Source organism: Gallinula chloropus (genome assembly GCF_964237585.1).
Source record: "Gallinula chloropus genome assembly, chromosome: 8".
Taxonomy (NCBI): Eukaryota; Metazoa; Chordata; class Aves; order Gruiformes; family Rallidae; genus Gallinula; species Gallinula chloropus.
In genome coordinates, this window is record NC_140093.1 from 9,823,039 (window position 1) to 9,848,221 (window position 25,183).

The 25,183-nt window shown below is 50.6% G+C and overlaps 1 protein-coding gene across 1 annotated transcript; it reads left to right on the forward strand.

Annotated features, from left to right (window-relative positions):
- Positions 1–273: 273 nt before the first annotated feature.
- On the forward strand, positions 274–16,004 carry LOC311194556 (D-beta-hydroxybutyrate dehydrogenase, mitochondrial-like; the record flags this gene model as incomplete). The annotated part of the gene is made up of 5 exons (XM_084267672.1): positions 274–399; positions 4,089–4,199; positions 10,397–10,538; positions 14,413–14,565; positions 15,523–16,004. 5 exons carry the CDS (start codon positions 274–276, stop codon positions 16,002–16,004), a joined length of 1,014 nt encoding a protein of 337 aa, XP_084123798.1.
- Between the last annotated feature and the right edge of the window lie 9,179 nt (positions 16,005–25,183).

A 25,183-nucleotide genomic window follows, 5' to 3' on the forward strand; every position in this document is an offset into this window, starting at 1 on the left:
CGGTCTGCCTCTGCCGCCAAGGCCGAGCCACTCGCTCGCCTGCCTGCCCGCCCGCCCGCCCGCCGTCTCGCCCGCCCCGCCCGCCCGCCCGCAGAGGCCCAACGGCAGCAACAGCGAACCACCCGCACGTTACCTTGCAACCGGCGGGCCTGCCGGGCGCTGCTGCCGTTTGAATGAGGCTGGGCCGGTGCCCCGGCTGCCGGGGCGCGGCGGGGGGCGGGTCGGGGGAAGGGCTGGGGCGGGCGCGGGCGGCGGCGGCGATAGGCTGTGGTCATGCGAGGCGCCGCGATGCTCCTGTTGGCGCTGGGCGCTGCGCTGCTGCTGGCGGGCGGCGGGCGGCGCTTGGCCCGCCGCCTCCTCCTCTTCCTCCTGCCGCGGCGGGCCCGCCGCGCCCTGCCCGTGAGTACCGCGGCGAGGGGCCGGGAGGCTTCGGCCCGGTTGGGGCTCGCCACAGGGAGGCCTCGGGGAACTCCCCCGGGGCCCAAAATGGCGCCGGGCCGGCCGGCCCGCCTGTGGTTCAGCCGGGCCGGGGCTGAGGCGTCGCGCCCGGGGCAGTTGTACAGGCAGCCGAAGCGGCAGATGAGCCGCCGTGAGCGGGGATGAAGTGCCGGGCTGTGAAGAGCCTCTGGTGGCTGCTGGCCCCTCGGGGCTCGACCGGGCCGCGGGATAGCCGATCGCTGTGCCCTGGCCCCCACGCTATGGCACCGGGTTCAGGAGCAGCGGCCTGTGGGTTTTGTTCCAGGGCTCTCAGCGTGGTAGTGAGTGTAAGAGAGAAGGAAGAAAAGCCCCTTGAGTGAAGCAGCGTCACAAAACCAGGCTGCCTTCACGTGTTTTTTAAAAATAACACAAAATGTCTGGAGTCCTTTCACTGGATTAAAGTTGCCTTGGCTCTTGCTTACGCTCCATGCAGGCTTTCTGCAGGCAGCAGGGAGAACCTGCAAGCAATTATGGTTTTGCTTCAGGGCCTCCAGCTCAGTCCTGCCTCTCTGAAGCAGCCAGATAACAGCTTTGAGCTGTGTGCAGGCTCCTGCTTCACCCTTCTTCCATCCACTCTACCCCTCTGATGTTCCTCATTCCTATCCCACCTCCAAAAGTACTAAAAAAAATAATAAATAACTCAAGTTCTTCTCCCTGGGATTAAAAACTACAACTTCCTCATCTGGAAATAAGGATCAAGGAGTTTCACTGCTCTCATCTTCAAATTAATCTGTTTGATAACAAGCAGATGTGTAAGGAAGGGCGTCAGATGGAACAGGATCCAAAGAACAAGTGACACAGTGGAAGAGGATGAAGTCTAAGCAAGCATGGTGGGTTCCTGAATTGTCCAGACACGCTGGGGCTGATAAAGTAGCTTTGTTTCCCTTAGCCTCTTTTGCAGGGTGTGCATATAATTGTGATCACCTGCATGAATAAAGTAAGTTCTGGTAGTTAACAAAGCGATCATAGTCCAGTAGGAAAAGCTGTTCAGGTGTGTACACCTGAGCTGGCTGCAGGTGAAATTGGGCTGCCTTGCTGGGGGTGCTTGTGTGGACTGTGTGTTACATTGCTGTGGGTTGCACAGCGAGGATGCAGTGTTTCCCTGCCCAGATGCAGCACCTCCTGTACAAGAAATCATGCTGTACTCTGAGCTTAGTGCCCTGGCAGCACTGTATGTGAGTGCTGATGCCTGGGCAGCATTTCTTGAGAGCACCTATAGTTCCTCAAAACACTGATCAAGGTCACTGTGGTGCCTGCTAGAGAGGTAATAGCCAGTCCTGCCTGCTTGCCTGTCTCTCCACTGTGTCAAACTGCACTGCAGACTGACCTTATCAAAACCAGAAGTGAGGCCCATTAGGCCTTACCTTGGGACTTTCAAATGATAAGGTTAATTGGGCTTTTCCGTGCTTGGAGGGTTTTTGAGATAGGATCTTTGTGGCTGGGGATGGGGTAGCTCCCCATTCTCATCCCTGAGAGCTTTCTGTCTACCAGGCATGGCACAGAGACAGGCAGCTACAGACATGAGATGTAGTAGATCCCTTGGATTTTCTTGACACACTTGTTAGCGCAGCTGGGGCCTCAGTTCATACAAACCATGTTGCTGTTGTAGTCACATTTTATTACTAGCAATTAGGGTAATAGCAAATAATTAACATAATCACAGGAACCTGTGCTTACTGTAAGTTGTTTCTCACTTTTTGTGAGTTGTTCACAGCTGATACTTAAACCTCCTCTTTTTTGTATATGTTTTGGTGTTTGTTGGTTTGGGTTGGTTTTTTTTTAACCCGAGAGAGCAAACCAGCTGCTGAGAGCTAAAACTAGACACACACAGGAACACAGCCCAGACGTTTGCTTTTATTTCCTGCAGCTGAGCTCTGTCCTTATTAGAACGGCTGATGAAGGAGCTAATGATGTCTGAGGATTGGGTATGGACTTTCTTTGCCTGTCCCGGGCTCTAGGTGTGATCACAACTCTTCTCTTCCGTTGTTGCCCTTTGGAAGTTTTCTGTTCTCAGGATTCAGAGACAAAGGGAGGTGGGACAGAGAAAAAAGTCAAATCCTTTCTTCTCCAAGGGCCGGGTTGTTGAATTAACACAGGAGTTAACCTTGGCAGATTCTGTGGTCTGGCTCATACTTGAAGTTGTGTCACTGTAAATTAGATTAAGACTGAGCATGGTGTGTTTAGTCTTACTGCATGTCCTTTAGCTGTAGCTACCTTCAGAGCATTAGTAGAGCTTAGGCTGGGTGCTCTGTGCCTGAGCACAGGAATCTGTGTTAATGTGGGTGTTTGTATGATAAATGCAGGGTAGGCTTTTGATGTGTTCTCGTTTCAACTTCAGATCATTCTTCCCCTTTGAAAGCAATAGCTTCAACACAAAATGTAGGACAGGGTGTAGCTCCTTGCTCTGCACATCTTGGGTTTGTGCAGTAGTGCTCTGATCACTATCACCCTGCAATTACTTCTTATTGCCACTTCACTGCTGCGCATGTCAGCAAAGAGATCAGAGGCTGGGGCACCGCGATTGCCCCATTTCTGTCTGAAAAAGTGGTTGGACGAGCTGGTGCAGTTCGTGTGTAAGTAGTATAAAAGACAAATGTTCATGTTCCAGCTGTTGTTAATACAGTAACAGAGGTGGAAGTGACCTCACTTCCTTATTGCCTTCTCTAGATCTTTATTACTGTATCGCGTTACTGTCTCGTGGATGTGGTTTCAGCTTGGAGCAGCATGCAGCCCTGCAGCTGGGTGCCTGCAAGTTGGGCTGAGCTTTCCAAGTTTATTGCTTCCTAGCTGTGGTGAAGAGAGCAGGAGAGGTATGGCTTTCAAGCAAACAAAGAGGGGGAAGGTGCAGTGTTTTGGTATGGGATCCTGTTTTCAGATCTGTCATAAGCCCGTTGTATCATACCAGATTGAGTATCAAGACTCTCAATTTATCCGTCAGTCAAAAGATAGTAATGTAGGAGAGAACTGTAGGATTTGATAAGTTGTTCCTGTTAAGAGCACAGTGTTTCAGAAGGAAACCCTACCCTGTAGTCACATGCCTGCATGCTGAAATACAGCATGGAAAGTACCGCATAGAGTGGGAGTAGGTGGGGAGCAGACAAGAGCCACTCTGCAGTTAAAAGAGCTGCTGCGTGGGTCAGGCAGGTGACATACCATCCTTGGGAGGTTTTCTGTGCTCCTGTTTCTTAGCATGCCCATGAGGTGGTAGATCACAAACTTGTTTTGAAATGTTTCTGTTCTGGCCACTGATACTTTGAAAGGAAGGGCTGCTGTTCTGGGGTTCAAGGCAACACCAGTAGTTACAGATCAGCAGTCGAGTAAGTTCAGTGTTTCACAGCAGTTGGGAGCCGGTTGTATTTCTACACAGGGATCTTGTCATCTGCTTTACACAAGCTGGCCCAGCAGAAGCTCCACTGAAACTGCTGAGTTTAGATCACAGCCAGGTTAGCATGCAGGCAGGTATGTGCCTGCTGTGGCTCACAGCTGGAATTGTACATCCTGAACAGTGTCTGGCCCTGGCTGCAGGCTGCTCCTGCACTGTGTTGGTCGGTGGTGGTGGTTCCTGCAGCTTTGCAGTATCTGATGGCACTGTATTGTCTTTCCCCATGCAGGCTGAAGGGAAGGCAGTGCTGATCACAGGCTGTGACAAGGGCTTTGGGCATGCCTTGGCAAAGCAACTTCACGCCAAAGGATTTACTGTTTTTGCAGGATGCTTGCTTGCGGTGAGTAGTAATACTGATCAACATTCTTCCCTGATTAGAGGAAAAAATGCTGCTCAAATGACAGCATTGTCACCTGCAGCCTCTGTTTTCCCTAGTCCAAGCCCTGGGGGAAATGCAGTGACCAGTGATCATGACATCTTCCATTGCTTCATCTGCCTGTTGCATCTTGTCATTCCTATAATTCTGAGCCCTTCAGGGCAGGGACTGTCTGTTAGCTGCCTGTGTGTACAGTAGCTGACAGACAGGTAGGGCACTGTTCACTGCTGGAAGCCTCTCAGCAGTGCTGAAACATAATAAACATGCTAGTCCAGGATTACTATGGCTTTCTATTTTCCCTGACATCTCTGTTGCTGTCTTTCATTCTGTCACTATCCTTTTGGGACATTCTCAAACTCCTCTCTCAGCTGCCTCTCCTGCCCTGTTTGGGTTCTAGTTCCAAAGTATTTTCCAACTGTGCTTGTACAGCTTCTGTAGAAGCTATCCAGTTTCTGGATAGCTGAATAAACAAGTTTATGTACCTTTCTGATACCTGTAGGTCTCATCCTCTGTCAACTGTTTTTGGCATATGGAATCTCTTGTTGTAAGGGATGAGTTTAGGCACGCTGAATCAGAAGGGGGTTGCAGACCCATCCCAGTCCCTGCTGTTTCAGGTACCTGTGTTGTGCAATCTGTATAAACTGTACCAGCTCTGCTCCCATCTCAGCTGGGGTTTAACCCTTACTATGCTTTTTTGCTGTTTTGTTAGTTAATGCTCCTGTAATTTCAGACCTGACTTGTTCACAATAAGTTCACACCCACTGGTTTCTCCATTTGAAGGTGGCCATTTCAGCATGGTTGATCAAAGAGTGATGACCACAGATTCTTGAGTAGTGTGAAGGGTAAGAACAAACAAACAAAAAAATGGCCCTGGTTGCCTCTGTGATCTCAGCAGAGGTTATGTTCTTCCACCACACCAGAAGGGAAAGTTATTATCAGCTGACATATTGTGAAATGTGAGAGCAAGAGAGTCCTGTTGGAAAATTGCCACGATTTGGAAATTTCCATGTGGAGGATCTATAAATCCTTCAGTAATCATGTCATACGCTGCTTTGGGATGCCTGTCTCTGGTTGATAGCAAGTCAGGCACTCACTTTGCTGGGCAGCAGGTGTAGGGAACAGAAAAGAGAGGGGAAATAGGAGGGTCTGAGAGGGCTGTTCTGAAGTCAGCATGCTACTGCAAAGCAGAGAGGGCCAGGCACCATTTGAAGCCCCATAAAGAAAATAAATGCTCCCAAAGTAAGCCCTGCTTGCTTGCTTGCTTTATTGATTAAAAAGAACACCTCAAACCATGTTACTACTTAATCATGGATTATCCCCTGTCCCAGAATGGCCGGGCAGCTGTCAGCACCCCCTTTCATTTGGCCTGGTGACTTTTTACTTGGAGCCAAAACTTCTGTGGTTCAGTACTTATATTCTTCATTTCCACAGAGAATATCTCAGCGATTGTGGTTGGTCTGTGGGTGACTTCTCAGGAGTCTGACTGAGCACTTGAACCCTGAAGGGGATGTAGAGAGCAGGAGAATGTGATTTTTCTTGTACTGTGTGTTATTATATTTTTGGCACACCTGGACTCAGTGCCCTAGGGTTTCACTTGTGGGTTCTTTTTTTTTTCTCCTGGATTTTTAGTGGTGTCTTACCTGCCCTTAGGTGCAGCTGAAGGTCGGGGTCTCATGGTAACACATATAGCAGGGTAGTCGTTACAAAAGTAAGACCGCCAAATGGTTCCTATGGATATTGGGACAGCCAGCATCCTCATGGAACAGCCTTGTGTTGGTTGAAGGAAATAATAGCTTAGGAATTTAAAATTTCATAAGCAGGAGCTTACTGAAAAATCTAACAGTAGAATGCACTTGGGATGCAAATTGTTATGAATCTAGATCTGGCTGCTGTGAGAAAAGGCAGCATATACTGACTGCAGAAAAGGACAATGGATCCAAAAGGAGCAGGAAACACCAGTGAAGGCAGGGAGCTTTTAGGTCAGGTCATTTGTGAAGAGAAGGGTATGAGCATGTGAGTGATCACTGCTGAGACGTGAAGGAGCGTGGCTGAGGGGGCAGCTGCCCCGAGGTGACTGGCAGTGCGCGTGTAACTGCTCGTGACAAATGCAAACCTACCCTGTCATGAGAGAAGAGCGAGCTGCGGGGTCAGATCAGGTATGGGGCAGTTGTCATAGAGCAGGTGCCAGGCCATTAATTAACACGTAGTTACTCCATCACCACTTACTTGCATGCTTTTATAGTGAGAGTTAAAGGATCCCCGATTTACTAGCCAACACAGAAAGCTCTTGCACTGAATACAAGAAGATATGCTGTTGGGGGTATCAGGAGCTTTTAATGATCAGGTAGTCAAAAGTAAAGCTGCAGGAATAGCAAGAATACTTCATGCAGGATGGGATAGAACTGGAGAGTGTCAAGTGTGAAAAGGATTTCATTTAGCAAGGACAACTCCACAGAGAAAGGATCTGTTAATATATTAGGATTAAGATGGAAAAACACACATAAATTGATTACAAAATAACCTGGAAAGTAGAAAGTACAGAAAAACTCGAAACAATCATTGTCTTATTTTCTTTGGTCTTGCTGAAAAAAAGGGTAAATTGTTTTCAGATGCCTGCTGCCAGCAGTTTTGGTGAGGGCTGCAGGCAAAAAAAGGAAAATAACAGGTAATGTTTATATAAATGGATGCTTTCAAGCTCACCAGGCCTGATGAAATGTACTGAAGAGCTCTTAAAGGATGAGCCATTGTGATTTCTGCCCCATGGGTGGTATTGTCAGGGGCACCTGGAGGCCAAGGGATTTTAAGAAAGCTGGAAAGAGGGCAGCTACTGTAATTCCCAAAGGAGATAGACCTCTGAAATTGCTAACCAGGCAGCTCACTTTTGGTGCACTAGAGGAAGTTGCAACATGCTGAAATGCAGACTTTACATGTCTAGTGTGATGCACGCTGTCTACGTTTACCAGTTACTGGCTGTGCCATGTCAATCTTAATCTCGTTCTGGCGAAGCAGCAGGGTGGTTGAAGGGGAAGGAATAAATGTATCCTGAGTAAGGGGTTTGACGCAGTCCCTCGTGACAGTCTCGTGAGCAAACGTACACTCTGAACCTGTGACTGCTGCTTAGTCCCAGGGAAATGTTCTTGGAAGTGCCTGTGGAATAGAGAGTTCGCTTGGAAAGAACTGTGTGGCATGCCAAGCAGAGGATTGCAGGCCCGTTGGGGAATAGGGCTCAAAATGATCCTCACAGATTGGATGGAGTCTGAAATTAATTAGGTTGAATCCAGTAATGACAAATAGAAGGTGTTCTGCTCAGGAAAGGCAGGAAGGGAGTGGGTGGGTAAGCAGCAGCAGGGCGGGGGGGGGAACTGTCGTAGACAGAGCGAGCTGACAGGATCCTTGGGCATTCAGCATTGTGTTTGTGGCTTCCTGATTCCCACTGACGTCTCGCTGCAGGTGCCCAAGTGCTTTCCAGGACCTAATCCTGAATCCATGAGCTTTCCTGAGAAAAGGCCATGGCTCAGTCTGTTACAGAGGAGTTCTCTGCTAACAAGCCCCTGTGTGTTCTGCCCACCCCTCAGCACCCTCTGGTTCAGGATCTTCTGAACTTTAGCCAGAGAGAAGAGCAAAGGAGGGGCAGGGGAGACAGCTGGGAGCTGGAACAAAGCTCTTCTGCTGGCTGCAGAGGGCTTGTGTGGCTGTGGGGCTCCCTGCCCAGGAGCTGTGCCTGCTAGGCAGAGGGTGGGGTGGGCAGCCAGTGCAGGGCTGCGAGGGCAGGATAACCGGGGGACACGAGATAGCTGGGAGGAAACTGCAGAGTCCCACTGAAGGCTCCTCTGGAGGGTACTTGGGGGCTGAGGGGCTGGGCTGGAGGAGGGCGGCTTTCAATCTTGATGGAACCGCAAGGGAGAAGGTGGGAGGTCCTCTGGGAGGACAAAAATCAGCCAAAAATGTGACAGCAAAGGGATGGAGGGAGAAGTTTTGCAGGAACAGCTGGGTTGTTGGTCCCAGGACCACACTTGACTTGTGCTGCCGTATGGCTCCTGCTGGTGAGCCCAAGGTGACAAGGACCCTCCTGAGGAGGACAGCCTGACTGCTCCCACAGGAACTGCTCTGGGTATTTTCCCAGCCAGCAAATCCACCGTTGGAAACACAAGGAGGAAGTACCATGTGGGTGTCTGAACAGGGAATGTGCTTACAGCCCCTGACCACAGATGATGCTGACGTCTTTCTGTAAAAATACATAGCAGCTTCATTTGTGAAGAGGTTTTCTGGATGTAAGAGTGATTTGTTTCACAGTTAAATAATGTCTGAGGTGATGTCCATCACTATGAAAAGCTGTTGGAATTGATATTACACATTGTGTCTTCCAAAATCAGTATGTTTTGTCAACCACAAATAAATGTAGCTGGGAAGGTAACTTTGCAGGCTGAGTTGCATTGGCAAAAGGGGAAAATTAATTTCAATATGAAGAATACAAAGTATTTATACTGGACTTCTAAGTTGCTGACTTTGTTTTTTCAAAAAATATTAGAAGTATTTCCTGTTTAGTTCATAAGGGTTATGAAAAATTAACATGCAAGGAAATGTTTTCAGTGCTCTTAAGTGATGACTGGTACTTGAGTATAGATGTAGTTAAGGGTTTTTTCTATATAGATACAATAAGTCTCTCTCTTGACAAGCTGAATTAGCTCAATTTTATTCAGTGTTGAGTAGCTGAAAGTGAACTTTGTGTAATGCAGTGAGATGCAAAAGCATCTTCCAGAAATACAGTGAGGCATCTCACAACCCACACCCATTTCAAAGAGAATACAGTATTTTGGTGACTATGTCACACCACTTTCAGAGGTTCCTTTCATGGCTGGGTAAGAGGGCTGGACGCAGCCTGCCACCATGTTCAGCAGGCATTAGGTAAGGTTCAAGTCTTTATCTGCTGGTTTTGTGATACCTGGAAATAAGTCAGTTGTGAAGTGATATGTAGCCACGAGGCCAGCAGCTCGTTCCTACTATGGCATCATGTAACTATATACTGATTTTTGAGAGCTGCCCTTTTTGGCTCAAGGCTGTGGTGGGCATTTCAGCTCTTTCCCTTTGTCACACATCATTGTTTGCTGGAATGAAGGTGGAAATGAGATGTTGTGTCCTATATTCATTAAATAGACTGAGGTATATAAATAAAAATGAAGCAGTTACATGTTTTTTACATCAGCCTGGCTGCAGAGGCAGCTGAGCAGGTGACTGTGGGAGGGGTGCTCGCCTTGTTTGCCCTTGTGCTGTGGGAGTTGGTATCAAGTGCTAAAGGAAGAGTGGCAGCCAGGCATGGTGACTCACCAATTCATAACTTCTTCCTCCCTAATGAGGCAGAGACAGTGATTCAGGGAGTAATTTGGTGAATTAAACCTCGAGCCTACTGCGGAGCTGCATGGCTAACCTGTGCTCTTCTCGCTTGTGTGTGCTGTATACCACCTGAGCAGGACTGTAAGGCTTAGGCAACAATCTTGTCTGGAAGTGACCAGGTAAAACTTGGAATTTGAAGTGTGTTTGTGTCTGACTAAACAAAAAAATCCCCCTGCACAATAGTTAAAAAAAAAAAAAAAGGCAAGGAAAAGAATAGAAATGAAAGCAGAGCCATCACTTTCATATTACCTATGGTGTGTGTGGGAAGGAAGACTTGTTCTTGCTTTCAAAGTGGCCTCATAATACTATTTCTTTAGAAGCCAAGCAATATTTTGGGAAGACATGAGTACAGTGCCTAATTAGCCTTTTGCTTTCAAGCCTAGGAAATCTGAGTCTGATTTCTGTACAGGTGTTTGCTATGTTCCCTGCAGAGCAGGGAGACTGAGGCAGTGGAGAGCCATCCACAGTTACCCAGGCTGGCACAGTACCTCAGCGTTACGTGTGTGGAGCCCTTCATGTGAGAAGGGGTCTGTGTGGTCCCTCAGCACGCTGTGTCGCCTGTGCTGTGCTGGAGGCAGTGGGAAGGTGGTGGTGGGTTGGACACTGGTTCACATGGCTTGTGTGTTTATCTGTTGTGCGCCAGGTTTACACCTCCCTGTGCAATTCCAATAGCTTCTATTTCCTGTCCATGGGGATAGAAGCTTTTCCAGCCTGGCCCCAAGCTGCCTTGCTTCTTGCCCATCTTAGAGGGACATCTTTCTGCTGAACAGGACGAGAATGGCGATGGAGCCAGGGAGCTGAAGGACATGAAGTCAGATCGCATGGAAGTGCTCCAGATGGATGTGTGCAGTGACCAGGAGGTGGCTCAGGCACTGGATTTTGTGAAGAGGACCCTGAAGGAGCCAGAGGAAGGTATGTGGGGATCTTTGTATTTCCAGCACAGCTGTCTCTTAGCTGTGCTCACAGAATCCTTCCTACAAAGCAGGCCATGCATGGGCTGGGTCATTCCCTCTCCATGCTGCTGAAAGAGGTTTAACAAGCCTGGAGGCCTCTGACAGTGCATGGTTTATGGTCAGGCAGTGCTGTACCTGGGTGAGTGAGGAGAAATGTCTTGCTGTTGGTGTGCCAGCCACGTGGAAAGAGACTGAGACTGGCTGCAGGATTAAGCTCTACATGTACATCCCATAAAAACTGATGAATGGCAGCAAGCCCACAAAAGTCTGTGTCTTTCTCCTTGAGTGTCTGTGAAGGTCATAGGATGGCCAGAGCATGATCCCCTCCTGGTGCTCCAGCTGCAGCCTGGCTCACAGTGACCTTTCTGTAGTGACCTTGCCAGTGAAGAGATGATAGGCACTGGCTGCTGAGCTGGAGCACAAGACTGACCTGTCCCCCCTGCAAACTTGGATTATTCTTCTGCCAGGTCAATCCATGCTTTCAGTTGGCCACACAACATCCCAGAGGTCACGTGAGGCAGGATCCAGGCTGGGCTTGGCCACATGCCACCTTAAAGCAAGAGTTGAACTCGTGGACCCTAAGAGCATGTAAAAGAAGATGGAGTTCCTTCTTCAGGGTTCCTTTGTTCTTGGAAGTGGTTTAGCAGTGGGATGTGAGCCCACAGTTGGAGCCTGGTGTGACATCATCAAACCTCTTCCCACGAGGTGAAGTTGTGAGGCTTCTTGCTCTGCATAGGTTTCTCTGCAGCCTCTGTGCAAGTAGCAAGCTGGACAGCAGCTGTAGACCCAGGCTGAGGGTGGACTGAAGTTTCACATTTGCAGCTCCAGGACTTCAGGGTAGTGTGGCTCCTCTTGAAGGCTGGGTGAGACTGCCATGGGCCTGTCTTTGTGCACAGCAAGTGTAAAGCTAGTAAGTAACAGTAGCTCTAATCCTCATTCAGAGTAGGTGAGCACACCCATATAAAATGTAACAGAGTTACGTACAAGCTCTGATCCCACACATGTTCTCTCTGCATGGTTCTTCCTACACAGCCACCCAGCCCTTGTGGCACATTTCACAGCTTCTCAAGCTTTTCCTAAAGAGCCCAGCAACAGCAGTGATAGCACAGAGCCATTTCCCACCGAGTGAAAGCTTGTAAGAGAGCAGCTCTGCTGCTTCTATAAATGCAGCAGTGTGTGTAGCAGGGACAGAGAAGTCTTGCAGCCTTGATCAGCAAGTTGGACCGGTTCCTTCTGCTCTTGAGAGCCTTACCCTGTAGTTGTTTGCTCTAGCACAGTGTGCAAAGCAGCAAAGGCTTCTCTTTAGGCCCACCAGTGTGGCTGAGGTTTGGGGCTTGCCAATAAATAGTGCTCAATAAGTAAGTGCTGGAACAGAGAGACTATTGAGACCGAGGTGCCTTGTACAGAGGTGCTTGTTGCTCACTGAGCAGAACAGGTCTTGCACTGTACACTTACACCTCTTCTTCCTGGGCTGTGTACAGAAGGCCAAACTACTGTCGATAGGAGCACCCTGTTTGCTCTCAGTGCTCTGCTGTTCCCACTGTAGTGTTGACACTAAAGCAGCAATAGTGATAAGGCTGCTCTGTGCACACTCTGCTGTCCAGCCACCAGCCCTGTGACTGCCTGCCTGCCTGCACTTGTTCTCTGGGTAATGTGATCCAGTCGGTGGGCAATGAAATTCCAGGGATGAGCTCTTGTCACTTATGTTTCCATGAACATCCCTGACTCTGATCTCATAACCCAAGAAATGGGGAGTAATTGTAGGGAAATTGAGAGTCAGGAATGCTCTAGAGATGTCAGTTTGGGACTGACAGCTGAAGTCTTCTGCAGTCTGTGGTAAATCACTGCCAAATTTGCTCTGTATAGCTTTTGTTACTGGTGAGATGACACCATCAGATGCCCTGTTTCTGTGGTCCTCCTGCTAGCCATTAGAGCTTGCTGTGTAGCAGTGCAGGGGATGCAGTTCAGGCTGAGATGCTGTGCTGGCTGCTAGACAAGTGTGAATTTCAGAGTTATCTTGACCCATTAAATCTGGCAGCTTATATATAAATACCCTGTTCAACCCCCTGCACTGACAGGCAGGGGATGTTGGACAGAACAGGAGTAGAACTGTCTGAATGCAGCATTTAGAAACATAAAGTAAGGATAGGTGAGCAAGAGGTTTTCTTGGCTCTTGCTGCAGGCTGTGATTTATCTGTTATCCCAAACGGCCCCTGGGTCTCTTGTGGCTGGGTGGGGATGAGGGAGGGGTTTTCAGGAGGAGCTGTAGGGCAGTGAACTGGAGCAATACTCACTACTGCCTGTCAGAGACAGGCATGGAGGGCTGAAGGGTGGGATCACATTGTGAGAACTGAAGGAACGGTGACAGGTATCATAGACAAACCCATGCTGGGACAGACCATGAAGAAATAGTTGATGCATTGTGGTCACTGGGTAGGATGTGACCTCTGGGCTGCTGTTCATGGCTGGTCAGCAGCCTTCAGGGAACATGAACTTAGCTGGGAACAGGGCAGGGTTGCGAGGGCTGGCGTGAGAGCAGAGCCAGTCTAGCAAGGTGTTTTCAAATGCACCAGGAGGAGAAATTCCTCTGGTGTCTATTGGGCAATGGTAGAATATTGCAGTTCACCCAGAGGGCTGTGTTTGGTACAATACATGGTTACTATCTGACCATGAATAAATACAGGCTGGAAGTTTTTACAGGACTTCATACATCAGGGCAGGGAAGCTGTGGAGCAGAGGAAGGGCAAATAGCCCAGAAATTTTTTAGAGAGAGCATGATAAGTTTTATCAACAGGGTGGCATGACGTGGGTGCTTTTGTTAGCAATGCCAGAGCTCCCTGGAGATGGAGACTCCTTCTTAGCCCTGTGTTTGCTCTTGGTGGTAAGAGAAAGGTCAGGAAGTGGAAAGGGGCCCTGACTCCAACTACGTACGTACACAGTGAAAAATAACCATGCTGTATGGGAGGACATCTAACAAGGAGCAACTCTGTTATCTTGTTCCATCTCTTCTGTTTGCTCCTCCTGCAGTTTATGGCTCCCTAGTCCTGTGCTTCAACAAAGTCACAAAGTATGGACTCCGTCCTACAAATGTTTGTCATGGGACTCCTGCAGTAAGGGCTGAGTCCTCAGTGACCTGTTAAATCCTGAACATATGAGGAGCTCAGTGCAGGAGCTCTTGGTAAGTGCAGTCAGTTTAATTTTGACAGGACTGCATGCACAGAATACATTAATTTTTAAATTCTAGTAGTTTTAAGGGTTGGATTTAAGTTTGCAATCTTCTGCTACAGTTAGAGTTGAGGGAAACCAAATACCTGATCTAAAACACAGCTATTAATCGGGCTGTGAACTTGCACTCTCCAAAACAGTGAGTCATATTTGTGAAGGGGATTTAGGAATCCAGGATATTTGCATTCCTTCCTTTTCTTTTTTTTTTTTTCCTGCCTTTAAATTGAGGGGAAGTTCAGCCCCCACCAAACTGCAAAAGCCATGGTGGCCACTGAGTGAAGACAGAAGGCATAAAAGAGGATCAGCAAGATCCAGTGCTGCAAAGCCCCTTTCACCTCAGAGGAGACATTCAAGGAGGCAATGCTTGTGTGACCCCCTCTTTCTCCTTGATGTTCCAAACAAGCCCCCCTGGTTTCACTTCTAGTATGCCAAAAGTGTATTTCTACTCCTTATTGGTTTTTTTTTTCTCTTCAATCATTTTTCTACAAAAAGTGTCCAGGGTTTGGGGGTTTTGTTTGTCAGTGGGTGGGATCACTTTGAACAACAAGGAGGGCTTCTTCTCTGTGACACTCTTCCTCATTCCACTCTTTAACTGTGTTTGTTGGCAGGTCTGTGGGGCCTGGTGAACAATGCTGGCGTCTCGACCTTTGGAGAGGTGGAATTTGCAAGTTTAGAAAACTACAAGAAGGTGTCAGAGATCAACCTGTGGGGCACGGTGAGGGTGACGAAGGCTTTCCTGCCCCTCATTCGCAGAGCTAAAGGTACCTGCTGGGCAGCGTGGCAGCACTTGGTGAGAGCTTTTGCAGCACAGCAGAGAGACAGGGGTGAAAATCAGGAGTCAGGCTCTGCTTCAAGGAGTGCCTGTGCAGCCTAACGGGAGTGTCTGAGGCATGCAGGGTTCACAGTGCTGTGTAAGCATTAGGTGGTATGGGCCAGTCCAAGCACCTCCACAGCAGGTGCTATCTTAAACATCCCAGGAGATCACAGACCTTCATGTGGTGCTGGCAGATATGGCACAGGACCCCAGGCTGCCTTTAGAATAAGTGGCTGGCTGCCAGACAAGATACTTCTGGCTTCCAAAGTCCACCGAGTGCTTATGTTTGGATAACTGAAAATGTTGTTCTACTCATAGATGATTACAGAAGTAGTGGTGGAATAAATGAAGGTTAATAACAGTCATTTAGATACCTTACAAGGCAAAAATGTTATCAAAAGTCATTGCTTTATTAAAGAAAGATCTGCATGAGCAGAACTCTGAAAAGATTCTTTATTTAGCACGTGTTGGAGAATGCTGGCACAGCTGTGTGCTCTCTGAGAACACAAAGGGGATATATTGAGAAGATTGCTCAGATACCACTTCCAGAGAGCATGTTCCCACTAAACAAACCCCACCTCACTACAAAAGGTAGCTTACCCATCATGTGATGTGAACACACAGGTGCTAGCCTCAGATCTGGGTGCTTCCCTACTTGGAAATTAGGAGGGAAATGTCTTGTATGCTTTGTAAACCCTTTTTACTACAGAGGCAGGCATGTGTACCATTCATGGAGGAGGTCAGAGCAGGGTTTAACCTCACTGGAATCGGGGGAGAGAGGGTCCTTGACGGGATTTGGATGCCTTTTCAAGATTCAGTTTTACAAATCGGCATCATCCAGCAGAGCACCTCTTTACTCAGATGTTCTGTAGCCCATCACCTCTCCCTCTTCTTTTCTCTGCAGGCCGTGTGGTGAATATCACGAGCATGTTGGGACGGATGGGGAGTCCCTCTCGCTCCTGCTATTGCATTTCCAAGTTTGGGGTGTCAGCCTTCTCTGACTGCCTCCGGCAGGAGATGTACCGCTGGGGTGTCAGAGTCATCCTCATCGAGCCCAGTAACTTCGTGGCAGCGACAGGCATCCTGACGGCGGGCGGCATCGACAGGCAGGCGGCGGCGCTGTGGGACGGAGCCGGCGACACTGTGCGGGAGGACTACGGGAGGGAGTACTTCACTCACCACACGGCCCTCATGAAGTCCTTCGTTAACAGTGGCTTGAAGGACATGTCTCTGGTCTTGAATGACATCGTGGACGCGCTCACTTCCCCATGCCCTAACAACCGTTACAACCCCATGGAGACCTACTGGTGGGTGAGGCTGCAAGTCATGACTCACCTGCCCACTGCCATTGCCGACTGGCTTTACGTCCCCGGAGCCACCCTGTAAGCCGCATCCTTCAGGCATCCTTCCAGCGCTCATGTGTGCACACAGGTTAGGGCTGACTGCAGGCTGTCCTGCAGCCAGTGCTGCTGCATCTCCCTCTGGATGCTTGTGCTTTCACTTTGGGTTATGGCTTCACAACTTGTGGAAAGCCAGGAATAGTGTGGGGTTCTTGTTTTTCCTTCTAATTCTGGCTCTTTCTGTTCCCTGCTGTCCTGATTTAAGTTGAAAGGTGTTTTCCTTTCAACTGTGAAGGTTAACATAATGGGTCAAATATGTGGCTAGTGTAATTGAGTCAGCAGAGCTCCCCTGATGATAAATTTGGCTCGTTAATGGGCTCTTGCTTTTCCTTACAAGGACAGGCTGCTAACAGCAGCACAAAGCTGTTGCTATGAGATATCTCGAAGGGAGACGCTAAAATGGGAAACAAAAGTAGTTTTCCATTTGATTGAAAATGGGTCAGTCACAGCCTTCTGTTGTTTTCCTGGTACTGTTGGGAAGCTCCACTGCACTGTTCCTGTCTGCTCTTTCCAGGGAAGCAGCAACACTGCCTCTAAACAGCCTCACTACCTAGCTGGGGGCAGTCGGATCCCTCCAAAGAAGAGTTCTTCCCTCCCAGTGCTGTGGCCAGGAGCTGCCAGAACCAGCAACTGCAGACAGGCTGGGCAGGGAAAAGCCCTTCTAATAACAGGTGAGCTCTGCACTGTCCCACAGTCAATCCCTGTGGGTGCTGGGACTTGCAGCCTCTCTCCACCCACTGCTGAGGAGCTTTATGGGACAGTGTTGAATATGATGTAGCAAACTAATGTGGCTCCTCTGAGCACTACCTTAGGTATCAGTGCCTGCACTACTCAGTCATGGTACAGACACTGCTCAGATGTCCCCCTGCTTCCCTCCTGTCACTACCCCACGCTAGGCTCCCTCTCACTGGTGAGGGAGCTGCTCTTGCTTTCCCAAATGAGTATTTTGGTTCCATCCTGTCTGCACTTGAACAGTGAGGGGCACTGTGTGGCCAGGGAGGCCTGACGATGAGCTCTGGAAGGTGCTTTAAGTGGCACGGCTCCTCTTATATTAATATTGCACAATGAAATTTCCATGTCACATGTGATTGTGTCCTCAGAAAACCTCCTGATAACTGGTACAAGCTACTTCTGCACAGTACCCCCAAGGGTCTCTTCTGTTGGCCTTACAGAAGGATTTCAGGCATTTTTCCAAGTGCTGGGCTGCCTGGCTTCGTGCCCCGTGTCCTCTGTCCCAGTGGCGCAGAGCAGCCAGCGGGCTGTGGGCACTGCTGGCTAGGCTGGGATCCTGCCCTGTCACTCTGGGGACCAGCTTTCCCTTCCACCACTAAACTTCATTCTGTTTTGTCCTGTGAGCCGAAGTGGCTGTGAAAAGCTTGTCCCTTGCTCTTTCCTCACATCTTTGCTAGCTCTGACTTGGAAACTGGGCTGTAAATTTTTAGTATGGTGTTGGCTGCAAGTGTGGGGTCTGCACGCAGCTGTGAATGCTGTGATGCCTGAGGGGGAAAGCAGGCTTCCCTTGGAGGTGCCATGGAGTAGCTTGTGTTAAGTAACAACTACTGGAAATGCTGTCTGTGCAGCTCTTTTCTAGAGCAGCACATGGAGATCACCTGGGATCCAGGACTCGGAACAATCCCACTGAACCGCAGCTTAAGCTGTGTTGTAATCCCTTCTGCCCCTTGCACTGTGAAATGTGACTAATGTTAAGTAGCACTGATTTGCACAGAGAGAAGAATAAACTCTTAGATTTGTAAAGCAAATTCTTGTCTCCAGTGCTCATTTCTGCATTGTTTTTTCCCACCCCCTTTGAATCTGAGGTCAAGATTTAATTGGGTTCAGTAATTGAGGAGGTGGCAGTGGTTCAGCAGGTAGTGGGACTGCAGAGGCTCAGTGAGAACTGCCTGGAGCAGAACAGGCAGCACAACCTGTTTCATCAGCAGAAGGCAGCTAGGGAGGCCTCTGCAAACACACAGCATCAGTGTTTGTGTCTCTGTGGTTTCCCTGGGGGGACACTGAGAGCGGTGCTGTGCATTACTCCTTGCCTCAGCGCTCTGCCTGTAACTGATCCAAATGCTGCAGCTGCCTGTAACAGGGATTAGCTCTTTTCACAGACAGAGTGGAGACTTGGCAAGCCAAGAAATGTCCGAGGCCATGCAGGGACCTTCTGGCCAAGTCAGGGTTAGGATTTTGGAGGATGTGAGTCCCGGTCTCTTCCTCTGCCCCCTGAGAAGTGCTCAGGTGAGCTGTCAGTGCCTGATCTGGTTTCTGCCTGGCTGGGAGCTCTGGGGCATGTCTGAGGGCAAGAGGAGCCAAGTGCTGGCAGGGGAAGAGCAACTACCTAGTGTTCTCTGCATAATGCAGATGATCTGGTGAACTCTGAGCCAGCAGAGTGAAGCCAGGATGAGTGAGCAGGTGCCCTTCCCACCTGGAGCTTCCAGCAGCTGTTCAGTGAAAACATGGTTCTGAAATCTCTTCCCCGTGGGACCCTTGTTTCACACCATGGTGTTGCACTAATGCAGGCATTGAGGGCAGATTGTTGTTTTGACAGTGAGGAACAAAGGGAAGAAACCTCAATTCTGTTTGACAGTGTCCTTCAAAGTGGGAGGATGGAGACAGCAGGAAGCTGAGTGAAATCCCCTGGAAGATGATGCTCAGTGCTCCTGTGGTGTCCTGTGAGAAGTTGGACTGCTGAAGAAACCTGTGGCTTGGCTTCCAGGGGCCAGCTGCTGAGGCTGTGGCTGTGTCTCTGTCCTACCTTTGCTCCTCACTGTGCTTTGGAAGGCGGTGATGGTACAGCTCCTTGGTGTACAGCTCCTTGGTGTACAGCTCCTTGGTGTAAAGCTCCTTGGTGTACAGCTCCTTGGTCTACAGCCATTGTACAGTGCTTCTGTTTCCCCTTTCGGATCACAACGATGCTGGGAACCAAGAGGAGCCTCTGCATGTCTGTGAGCTGTGGCTCAGCTTAGCACAGCAAAGGGCCTCCCAGGCAAGCACGGTGAGCCTGGGTGCTCCAGACAGCTTCAGGTTCTTTCTGCCTTGACCAAAACCCGAGTCCCAGTGTGTATCCCAGACCTCCTGGCACCTCTGGTTCCTGGGTTAGCCTCAACGTGAAACCTCCACTAGCAGCAAAGGGGGAGTTTAGAAGACAAAAGTTTACTGCAGGTGAAGTGAATAAAGATCATGTCAAAAAGCCAAGGGAAGCCAGTCTCTTCTGCATGGTGAGAGCTGCAGAGGAAGTGGTTCCTTTCAGGCAGAGGCGAGAAGTTGCTATGGAGACCCCTCATTGATAGTTCTGTGTGTGTTTATCTCTACAATGAGCTACACAGCAGATGGGAGTCTATGCTTCTTCCTCTAGGATTCAGAGATCTTTACCCTGTCACGAGTGGCTGATGGCCTAGGTTTGCTGTTCTGATAGGGCTGAAGAGCTCAAGCAGCTGCAGAGCTGGCCAGGAGGCGAACTGTGCCGAGTGTGAGCTGCACAGTGTCACTAGGAGCCGTGCTCCACGCCGCTGGGCCAGACCCAGCACTTGGGGGGATGCTTGTAAGCGGTGGGTTATGGTCCCTCTTGGACAACATCGATCAGCAGGGTGTTTCTGTGCCACTCACCCCCAAGTGCTGGTCCTCAGGCACTGTCTGGTCACTGAGTGCTGGCACAAAAGCAGTCCAAGGGATGGCAAAGCGGCTGCTCCCCTTTGCCTGGCAGGCCCAGACGATGCATGCGACTGGCTCATGCCGTGTGGGCACTGTCTGTTATGTTGCTTTGACACTTGGGATGGAGTTAGAGGAAATGTTAGGGTTTGAGAAGCGCTTCTTGTGTCTCTGGCTTTGATCCTGCAGCTGAGGAGCTGAACTGCCCACTGCCAGCGCTGCTGTTGGGAGAAGGTGGCTGGTGATGGCAGTGACACACAGCAGCAGCCCTGAAAACAGTGAGAGGTCAGGGCATTCCTCCTGCTTCTCCTTAAGGTCTCTGGAGACCCAACACACCCTGGGCAGGCTGCCTCCCCTGGAGCTCCTGGTCCTCCCAGAGTAGAAAAACAAAACCAGCAGTATAGGTTGGAAAAAATGAAATGTGTCAAATGAAGATGGGGAAGCCTTGCTAAAGATGCCTGCAAAAGGTCAAGAAGTCTTCCGAGGTCCAGCCATGCACTGAGAAATGCTGCCCCAGCCGTGCTACAGGAGCCAGGGCAGTGTGTGGGAGCAGGACGCCTCCTCCAGCTGCTGCTCCCGCAGGGAGCTCTGCTCATCAGCACCCAGCTCTGCAACAGTGCCACCCAGCGCGCCCTGGAATAGGAGCCTTCAGCAGCAGCGTGTTAGAATCTTCCAGACCTGGGAAGCCGGGGCTTATCTGGCTTTCAAGCTCCACACACAGCCCCCGAACGTGGTGGTGCTGTGCAAATTGCAACAGCAGAACCTGTCCTCCTGGCTGGGGTTTTGAAACATGAGTTTTCAGCTTCTTGTGCAACCACAATGCTGAGAGATGTCTTAGAAACAAATGGAAGCCAACACCAGGAGGTTTCTCAGCCAGCAGCCTGAGCCCTGGGGACTGGAGAGATGCTACAAATAGCATGAGAGCCTGTAATGGAGCCAGCTCCACCTTCAGGGCCTGGCCTGGGGCCAGATGCAGCAAACATTTTTAGCAGCTCTGGAAGGGCCCCAGGGATGCTGCTGATACAGCCCTATCATCGGCTCCCCTGGCACTCTTTGAGGAAGGAGCACACCTGTGTCTTCACCTCAACAGTGATGTGAAACAATCCTCATGCCCTGACAGAAGCTGATCAGGAGGCACAAAGCAGCTGGGCCTGTGGGTCTCCTGCGGCGGTCGGTGCCGTCCCCTCTGGTGTCTTGATGGTGAAGCAGCGTGTCAGAGTGCTCAGCGGGACGCAGGGAGAGGCGTGTGCTGACCTGGCAGTGCCAGGCATGGTCATCGTGCACATGGTGCAGTGAACGTGCAGTAATTCCCCTCCCCCAGGGTGCTTTCATTTGGCTCCCCGAGGGTCATTTCCCTCGCAGGGTTTGTTGTGGAGAAAGCAGTAGCAGTGCAGGTCTCTGCCCACCCCCTTGCCTGTGGAGGTACAGTATTGCTCCTCTCTGCCCTTAACAGGGAAGCTGATTGTGTTTTAGCCCTGTAGGGTCAGGGAGGCATTTTTCTGGTCTCCTGATAAAGCACATAATTACCAGATTATCCTTAATGAAGGAGCCCTTGCTACCAGGTGGCTTCCAGCCCCAAGGAACTGACATGGAGAAAGATTCTGAAGTTTTCTGCCTTTTGGAAAAACACCTGTGCTTTCAAGAGTGAGGGTTTCAAAGGCTCCATGGTGCGGCTCTGCCATTGCCAGCCTTGCAGCTTCATAGCCCCTGGACCACGACACAGGCCTGAGTGCTGTGAGTTTTATGAGCTTGCTTTGAAGACAGTTGATGTGCCTACCCATTCCTCGCTCTTGCCTTCCCTTGTGCCTGCCAGTTCCTATGCAGCATGGTGCAAGGTTGTCCACCCCCAAGCATGTTGTATCAGGTGCTCGGGCCCCTCGTATGGAAGCTGTTTCTCATGCAGGACCTGGCAGGTGATGTGAAGAGCAGTGAGACTTGCTAGCCCTTGCCAGCTCCAGCATACAGCCAGCGTGGCCCGTGTCACCTGGAAGTCTGGCAGATGTTTCACCATGTTTGCCAAGACACCAGTAAAAACAGAAACAGGTAAAGGGAAAGAAAGAATTTCTACTCTGATTGTAGAGAAGGGATTTGAAGGAGTAACCAGGTAAGAGCTGGTCTCTTTTAATGGTATAAGGGAAAGACTTCTGCCTAGGGCTGACATCCAGCAGCTCTGGTCCTGGGCTCACTAAGTGTCCTGAACAAACCACTCCACCTGCACCAAGCTCCCTTACCATCCCAGCCATCCTTGCCACCACCCTGCCCATGCTGGGAAGTGGAAAACCGAAGGTACCCATCATGATGCAAGGCAGGGCTGTCTGCTGGTGCACCCGGCCCCAGAAGAGGTGTGATCCCCCTTTCCATAGGCAGAGTTACTCGTTGGCATCTCTAGACTTCTGCGTGGGAGCTGTTACAAGTGGCTTATAAAGTCCTCTGAACTTCTGTAGGTTCAGGGAGGAAGGTGCCAGGGTTGAGGGCAGACATTAACACTCTTGTGTTGCTTTTAAACAGGCACCAGTGTTAACCATCACCTCATGGGCACCTTGCCCACGGACCTTGGACTGCAGCTTGGAGGAAAACTCTACATTGTCTTCTCCTGCATAACTGCTGGGCCTCCCTGCCACAGCCACCATGCTCCCGTGGCAGGGGGTTGGTGGTGGTGGTACGTGTCACCTTGTGGGGTCAAGTCCTGTGGGAGAAGTCATCATTTTCCTGGTGGGACTTTAACCAGGGTTACTGTGACCATCAGTCAGCAGGCTGCCAGCACCACACGTCCTTGCATCTCCTTCCTGGTTCCTGCCTGCTCAGGGGTGTTGAAGCATTTGGAGCGCAGCAAAGCACTTTCCCTTTCCACCACTAATGAGCTGCAGCCTTTGCTCAGGAAGTGTGACTAACGAGGGTCTGGCAACGCACCCTGCCAAGGCCCCGCAGCTCCATCACCTCCTGCGGGCAGTCCCTGTGTCCCACTGGAGACATCCAGTGGGTGTTTGGAGTATGGCTGTACAGCTCTTCCTATGAAAAGCAGTGCACCACCTCTTGTGCTTGTGCAGGTACTTGCCCTGGCAGCCCTCCAGAGAAGAGAGGGATCCAGTGCTCCAACACAGCTGGGGTACACTTTGGTATGGGCAAAGTGCCTCCACAAAGTCTGATGGACACTTGAGAAAGGCTTTGAGGTGTCAATGACCGTCTGTAAAGGGGATGTGATGGTGCAGCAGCTTGGCTCCGTGGCACAAGGTGGCTTAGAGGAGCTGTGGGATGGAGTCATGAGGTGGGTGCAGCACTGGTGTGGGGATGGTGGTGATGCTTTTACTGGGAGCTGCTGCACACCACATGCAGGAAGCACCTCTCCCACCTTCCTCACATCCTCTCAGCCCCCACGCCAAGTCCCAACCTCACCCCTTCCCCCACACACCCTTGCTGCACACCTTTATGGACAAGGGGCTCCCTGAGACTCCGCACCCCATGAGCACACCTGGACTTTCTTTTCACACCACTGGTGCTTTTCCACCTCCTGAGCTGCACCCAGGCTGCCTGGTTCCCTCAGGCTTTGGGGACATTCATACCAGGTGGCCTGTGCCCAGCTGCAACACTAGCAGGAGCAGGAAGCCCCCAGCTCACCGGGCCAGGCACGGCACTTGGCACAGCCAGTCCGGTTCCTGGCCCAGGCAGCTCTCCCTGCCTGTGGGCACGGGCAGGGCCAGGAGCCAGCTTCCAGCTCTCTCTGAGCAGGGGCACTTACAGACCCAAAGCCAGTCCAGGGTTGCTCTGTTGCATCCTGAGGAAGTTCCTCCCCACCTGTACATCTGTCCTGGCATGGGAAGTGTTTGCTCTGTTCCATGGGTAACAATCAATTTGCAAGCATAGTTATGGCTGGGAAGGTAAGATACAGCATCTGTTTTCAGAAGAATTCCTATTAGCTGGATAAATTGCCTCACATTGCCTCATAATGATCCATTGCCTCACCCCACGTCTCCTCACGCTGAAATACACGCCTGGGGAGTATCATTTTTAGCACCATCTGAACCATTCCTGTCACCTACTGGGTTTGAATGAAGCACACTCTGAATGGTACCTCTGTCCCGTTCCACACTGCAGCTACGTACTGAAGCAAAGCCAGAGCACTGGCTGCTGAACTTAGGCTGTTTGTTTTCTGTGTGATGTAAACTCCAGGCCAGCAAACACTTCGGCCTGTGTTTCAAAGCACAGGGTGTGTGCTGGGGCTCGGGGCCTCAGCGCGGCTATTCACGGGCAAAGCCAAACACATATGCCAGTGTCTTTGCCTGTGTGGGGGATGCGACTTGCTCTTCCTGAAAGGAGAGTCTGAAAATTCTCCTCTCACCTGGGGTACAAGATTGGGGGCAGCTCAAAGACAGGGGCTGGAAAGGCTGTGGTGGGTGGATGCTGTCAGGGCTGAAGCGCTGCCCTTGGATCTTCCTGGTCCATATATAAATTGCATAGAAAACAGCTTTGCGGCCCCAGAATGGGGGATATCTTGGCCCACCCCTGAATTCTGTGTGATTCCCAGTAGCTGGTGCAAGTTGCTGACTTGATGCCTGGTCCGAAGTGCTGGGGCAGCCAAAGAGCCATGTCCCCACTGAAGGGCCCTGCGCCTGCCTGGCAGGGTGGCATAATCTGTGGGAGACTGCTGACCTGGCTTCCGAAGGCGATAGCGGGGCGGAACGGACCCGCTGGCGCTGCAGCTGCGCTCTGAGGAGGGCGGGTGTCGTGCACAGGTCGCAGACAGGATCCCTGCGTGGCTGCGTTAACGCATTCCGGAGCTGAGGGGCTGGAAGCCGGTTCAGCTGCAGGGAGAAGGGCTGTGAGCTTTGAACAGCCTTACTTGGGCATCTCCTGGGCAGAGCTGGCGACGCTGTGCCCATCGCTGTGCCCCTCTGGGAGAAGACAGGGTCCCTTTGCAGGGGGCACTGAGGCTGTTTAATGACATTTTTTAAAGCGTTTCAAATACGTTTCAGCACACCTGCTCCGTTCCAGCTCGCAGCCCAGCCCACGATCACAGTGGGATCTGCTCCCCATCCCTGCAGAAGTCCTGCTCCGCTCCCCTCTGCTGCACGCTCCCTCCCTCCTCCCAGCCAGACCGAAATCTGGCTGAGCTCCGGCCCGGCCCCCCAGCACAACTCTCATCACCCAGCAGCCATGGGCAATAACAGTTATTTTTAACCTTATTTAGCAGCTTAGGGCTGACCTGGGTGTGGGGCACTTCGGGGACGTACTGAAAAGCCAGGATTAAGCGTGCTGCTTGAGCTCAGGTTTTATGGTGAGCACATCACAGGGGTGAGATGCTGCTAAGCCAAAACTTAACCACTGGTCCAGCTTCAGCTCTGGAATGCAGTTCTGTCTGCAATGACTTGTCCTCCTGCCTTGTTTTTACCTCTTTTTCCTTGTTTTTCTTCATTCTGTGGTGAGATTTTTTAATTTCAGGAAAGTAGGGATCCCTCTGGCTCCCTTCTCCAAGGACTTGGACCATGGCAGCAGTGCTAGTTCCTCAGAGCCCAGCCAGAA